The sequence below is a fragment of the Lactuca saligna genome, chromosome 3 (assembly GCF_052625555.1).
Source record: "Lactuca saligna cultivar CGN05327 chromosome 3, ASM5262555v1, whole genome shotgun sequence".
Taxonomy (NCBI): Eukaryota; Viridiplantae; Streptophyta; class Magnoliopsida; order Asterales; family Asteraceae; genus Lactuca; species Lactuca saligna.
Genome location: NC_136419.1, coordinates 11,760,576 through 11,766,755, shown reverse-complemented (window position 1 = coordinate 11,766,755; position 6,180 = coordinate 11,760,576). Strand labels below are relative to the sequence as shown.

Sequence of the window (6,180 nt, the reverse complement as noted above, 5' to 3'; positions counted from 1 at the left end):
TTAATGTTACCATGATCTTGGTGGTGCTAAAGAGTTTGTACAAGATGATTGGAACAACAAAAAGAAGGTTCACCAAATGCTATCTAAATGCTATCTTACGCAGTCCAACCTTTTGAACAATATATTGGTCATTTTTGTACCATTTTTGATGTTTTTCCTTTTGTAAATAACAATTTAATTATAATGTTGAAAATAATAACAAAAAAAACTCTTGACCCACGTGTAGCATGACCCCTTTACTAGTTTAGAATTACATGTGGAACAACTTTTATTTTAAACAGATTAAATAGTAAATTATACCATTTATCTCTAAAGTTCTAAAAAGCTCGTCATAGCTCCGCCATAGCGTGCCACGGCTCCAAGGCTTGCACCTACCGCTAAGCTTTGTCAAAACGCCGTGTTAACTCATATATGTGTATAAAAATGAATAATAGTTGAAAATACATATAAAAATATTATTATATAGAAAAATTGTCGCCTTAAGACACATCTTACAAACGTCGTGACTCACCAAATTTTGAAAAAGTTTGAGGCTTGACATTGCCGCCAAGTTACGCCTTACGTTATTTAGAACCTTGTTTATCTCTCATACATGTACCAAAAAGCATGTTTAGTACCTATTTTCAAAAATTAACTCGGGCTGTCTATTGTGTTGTTTTTCTTCACACGCTTAGTCCCTAATGACATAAAATGACTATTTTACCTTAATAATTTCTTTTAAAATTTTATTTTATTTACTTATCATTTTTAAAATGAAACATAAAATGAAAAATAAAATAAATATCAACACCCCAACTTACCCCTCCCCTTTCCCTTTCCCCAGCTCTATCTCCCTCTTTTCCACCCTTTTTCCTCTCCATTGAACCGACATTGAGAATAAATTAAATCACCTCATCGAGTAATTAGTTATTGTCACCCGTGATAGCCCTAACACCCTTCGCTCTCACATTCTTGCATTAGTCTGCAAATCCTTCGAACAACACGGTTACGATCCATAGGAGGTTTGAGATACTAGTATTTTCAAACATGGTTACACTCCATGGGATGTTCGAGATACTGATGTTTCTAGGCACGATGCATCCACCATCGGCCCCTCCTAATGTTGGTGGGCTGTCGGTAGTTTTGGCAAGCGGATGGGGACAAGTAGTGGGTGGGATCTTGGATGGTATATGATTTTTTTCCAGTCTGGGTTCTTGCAGCGTCATTGGTGATCTTAGAGTTGAAAAGATGAATGTAAAGGTTTGAAACCCTAGGCGGTGTCTATCTGAGACGATGGAGTGCACACCGGAGATTAAAGAGGGAGTATTCAATCGGAGAAGAATGAGGAAGGTTATGGTCCGTCGATGATGGAGGGTTTCGGTGGTGGTAATTGTAGCAGATTCTGGTGGTAGTGGAAGTAGATTCTAACGACTCCATTTCTTCCTATAAGAATTAGCACCATTTTCCTTCAAAAATTCCCAACATCAATTTTCATTCAGTCGCATCCCAATTTGTCACTGAAATCGACGATGGTGCTGGTTAGTGAATATGTTACTATTACTTATTATTGCTTGCTGGTAATGGTCCGACCATGATCATCTTTTTTCCTTTCATCGACTATGTATTTGTGTGTGTGTGCGTGTGTGCGTTTCTCTCCGATTAGTAATAGTGAAGGGTAGAGGTTGGGGAATGTGAAGCGGGATTATATTTTTTAATTGAAAAGTATAATATAAACCAAGGTTGCAAAAATCGCTCGACGTTAGCTAGTCGGTGGACTGGGGTCAAAGGATTAATCGGCTAGGCGGAGATTAATCGGGTACCATTAATTGCTAGTTTGTTGAATTTTAGAAAAAAGAATATGAATAATATCATATCAAAGTTCGTAAATACCATTAAATTGATAACAAAATACGTTAATATGATTAATACAACACTAATCATGCCTCAAATAGTTTCAATTGAGATAAAATTTCTTCAAAATGTTAAAATTTCATTGTTTTATAATGTTTCACTCATTATGTATGCAAGGATTAATCGTCAGGTACCCTCTAATCGGTCGAGTAGCGCCTAGGGATTAATCGGAGATTAATCGGGACCTAGTCGGGATTTTTACAACAGTGATATAAACATTAAATTAATAGATAAATAACAACAAAAGGGTATTATGGTCGTTTAAAATTAGCAAAGACTAAGTACGCAATAAATACGTCTTTGAGGGATGAAGCGCACAAGGTTAAATCAAGCGCGGGGGGGGGGGGGGGGGGGGGGGGTCCAAATTAATATTTGAAAATAAAAACTAAACGTACTTTCTGACAGCTACATGAGGGACAATCAGTGTAGTTACAAGAATGATCATTTTTCTTCACCTAAAATTGCAAGTTTGGTCCAAATGTCAATACTTAGATGAGATAGATCATTTCACAAAAAATATGAATTAAAGTTAAACATATTAACAAAAGAAAAATCAATCATCCCCTAACACTTCACATACACATATGCATCATACCAATAGAAAAATAATATTAATTATACACAACCATAATCATTTGAAAGAAATATCGCAGTTATAAGATTCAAATTACAAAATAATTTCCAATATGGTAACAGAAATTTACAAATGATTCGTAAACACAATCATCACAATATTCAAGTAATAACATAATCAAATAAGTTTTAACAAACAAAATGACACAATTATTTAAATTAAAAATAAATAAACTAATTGTACAAAATTATCAAATAAACCCATATGTTTGTGTTACACAATTTTATTCAAAATTATTATGTAATGTATATAAATTTCGTTAAAACATTTATATTAAACGTATATTAAAAGACATAAAAATGAAAAAATGAAAAAAAAAAAAAAAGAAGTAAAACTATTATAAAAAAAAAAAAAAGACCATAAACAGTTGAAATAAAAGAAAAGGTAAATAAATTGAGAATTAAAATAGTAAATAAACAGATACCTAATTAAAAAAAAAAAAAAAAAAAAACAATTAGAAAAACTGAAAGATATAAGAAAATAAATAAATAAATATATATATATATATATATATATATATATATATATATATATATATATATATATATATATATATATATATATATATATATATATATATATATATATATATTTTGATATATATTTTTCAAACTACCTTATATTGGTAAATATTCTTTTAGATCACCTTATTTTTCAAATATAATCCACCCACATGTTACCTGAACGCTTATCAAATTCATAAACATTTGTGACCTTTATCGAATACTTTTCATAATTTTTATTCTTTAACCTCACCCCCAAATTTGTGGAAAGCATATGCAAAGAAATGCTGGCGTCATCCCACATATCAGCGTAACAACCAAAAAAAAAAAAAAAAAAAAAAAAAAAAAAAGCATCCCGGAATACTAGAAATGGTCCATAAATTACTCATCAGCAATGTGATGTCACCTCCACAAACCCCGCTCCTTATGTCCAACATTCATTCCTACTAAAAATAGAGCTTGTAGATACTTCAAATCAGTAAAACTTACTTATGTCAAAACTCATCACGAGTTTAATTCAGTTCTAAGGCTATCTAGAGTGGGGTTTAACTCACTCGTGAGATCCTATGTAACAAGCCAACCCATGAGTAGTGTCCCAAACTTTTATGGGTTGGCTGTGAACTGGTTGTTAAGCCGCATGAAGACGGGTAAGGTGATTTGCTAATGGTTTTGATGGTTTCCTTTTTCTTCTCATTGGCTAATGCTTATTTAATCAAATAAAAAAAATATAAATATAAATAATGTTGAGTAGTAACCATTTCCAAATGCTAGTGGTTTGACAGTAAACTTATTGTAGAGCTGATGTGATGCTGAGTTGATAACACTTTGTGAATAGGTTGAGTGTGACCACTCCTTATAGTCTAACCATATAAGATTCAAAATCGTGACTTGATTATGTATCTTTCTTAATTTACAGCATTCCTATCAACTTATGACGACACTAGATCTAGATATTTATAAGTTGTATTGTTTTAGATATAGAAGATATTAGTAAACATTTATTTTGTTTATGTTCTTTAATTTTTGTATCGTACGTGTGTGTGTAAATTTATCATTCTCTTAAACTATACATTTAATTTCGTGTGTTTAATTGAGTTCTAACGAATCTAAAAAACATGGATCGATGTGAAATCCAAGACTAAACATCTAGATTGATTATGTTGTGATTGGTTACCATGCAGACTCCAGTACTACTGAGCTTTTGATAATACTACTTTAATGTATAAAAATCATAATAATATCTTTCTAGATGAGATGTTAATTATAATCATTTAATTTCTGCATGTTCTCTTTTTTCTGAAACAGAAGAGGCTGGTAAGCTACACCAACTTGCAATTGCTAAAATAACTTCTTTGAGCTGAATTAGTATGTGTCATGGCAAGTTGTCCCTGCAATTAATTGCTTATTTATATTTTATGAAGCGAGATATCTTGAATTAGATATGCTACATTTTTTTATTGTTAGTCATTCAGTTTTATAATAACGCGACTTACACGCTAAGACTAAACTAGGAATTCGTGGCAACCAAAATTCAAAATACTTTAACAAAAAAAAACAGCTCACCAGGTATCAAACAACCCCATTCACGTGTTCGTATAATTTTGAGTTTAATGTAGATCTCTAGTACATATATTATTTTGAATAATACAAAAAAAGGAGGATGACTTTTATATATTTCCCAAGTCAATGTCGACTTTCGAACAATTATTGAGTCTCTACTACATCCAAAAGAAAAACGTGACAAATTATATATTCGGTAAGCCATTTAAAAGGGACACCTGTTGCCATGGTTTCCTTCCCATACCACACACCACAATCTTCTCTATCAAAAACATATACTCAACTGTGTGTTTGTGTGTGAAAAATGGGAAGAGCACCCTGCTGTTCAAAGGTGGGTTTACACAGAGGAGCATGGTCTAATGAAGAAGATAAACTCCTCACCGAGTACATTCAAACCCACGGTGAAGGCCAATGGCGTTCCATGCCTTCTAAAGCTGGTATGTATAAACATTTTACTCGATCCATTCACCATTTGTAAAACTAATCATCGCAAATGCCAAATGATCTCGAAAAGTGTTGGTTAGGTATGGAAATGATCGATTGATTAATGTTTGTTGTGTTCTAATGGATCCAGGATTACTTAGATGCGGAAAGAGTTGCAGACTGAGATGGATGAATTACCTTCGGCCAGGTATCAGGAGAGGAAACTTCACCGAAGATGAGAACGAAATGATCATCCGCCTTCATTCTATCCATGGCAACCGATGGTCGTTCATAGCCACCGAACTCTCGGGTCGAACTGACAATGAGGTTAAGAACTACTGGAACTCGCATCTTAAACGGAAATTAGCTCTTGACAACGGCGAGAAACAGGTGGAAGGCGCCAAAAACAATAAAAAACGAAAGAATAAGAAAAAAACGGATCAGAAGTCGAGGAAAGTTCAAATCGTAGAGAAACCAGAAGAAACCGTTCCTCATTCTGCTTCATCTTCTTCGTCATTACCTTCATCACAATCAACATCGTTGGCATTGAGCAAGAATGACATGAGCAGTGCATCATCGAGCTCCACAGCGTATCTAGGAGAAGCTGATTTACTTGCGATCGACACGGACTTCTCTTGGACGAACTGGGCGCCATTGTTGGAAGTGGAAGGTACTGGAGGAAGAATGGATGGTCAAGATGATCTGGATATTCAATTTGACGGACTTGATTTGCTAATGTTTAAAGATGAAGAAAGCAATATGCTAGAGAAGCTGTATGATGAGTGTTTGCACTTCCTTGAAGATGAAAACGGAGTGTAATCATATGCTATATTTTTCTTATTCTTAATTGTCGTATTTTTTTTTTTAAATATATTAGATTTGTAGTAAAGAGATAAAGATGTATTAACTCCGTTGATTAAATTAACAACTTTTTGTTTTAGCGGTTAATTTTTGTACGTGTTTAAATAATTGTTTTCAAATCATATTCTCTTAAAACACTCACTCACCACTTTTAACTTATCTTAATTACATCAAAATGATAACTTTCAATTAGTTTATTTATTAATTACTACAACATCAAAACGAGTATTATAAACAATTTCAAGTAGTTTATTAGTGTGCGATAAATACAAAGAAAAAATGTAACCTTTTTAAATCTATCTTGAAGGA

The 6,180-nt window shown here is 32.9% G+C and overlaps 1 protein-coding gene across 1 annotated transcript; it reads left to right on the top strand.

Moving 5' to 3' along the window:
* Positions 1–4,819: 4,819 nt before the first annotated feature.
* Positions 4,820–5,958, top strand: LOC145034475 (uncharacterized). Its single transcript, XM_078982896.1, has 2 exons — positions 4,820–5,024; positions 5,162–5,958. Exons 1-2 carry the CDS (start codon positions 4,892–4,894, stop codon positions 5,827–5,829), a joined length of 801 nt encoding a protein of 266 aa, XP_078839022.1. The 5' UTR covers positions 4,820–4,891; the 3' UTR covers positions 5,830–5,958.
* The last annotated feature ends 222 nt before the right edge of the window (positions 5,959–6,180 follow it).

What these genes read in the sequence shown, in the direction of transcription:
- LOC145034475 (XM_078982896.1), top strand. Translation starts at nt 4,892, where the DNA reads ATGGGAAGAGCACCCTGCTGTTCAAAGGTGGGTTTACACAGAGGAGCA. An exon ending in TTCCATGCCTTCTAAAGCTG is followed by an intron (nt 5,025 to 5,161) that starts GTATGTATAAAC and finishes TAATGGATCCAG; the next exon opens with GATTACTTAGATGCGGAAAG.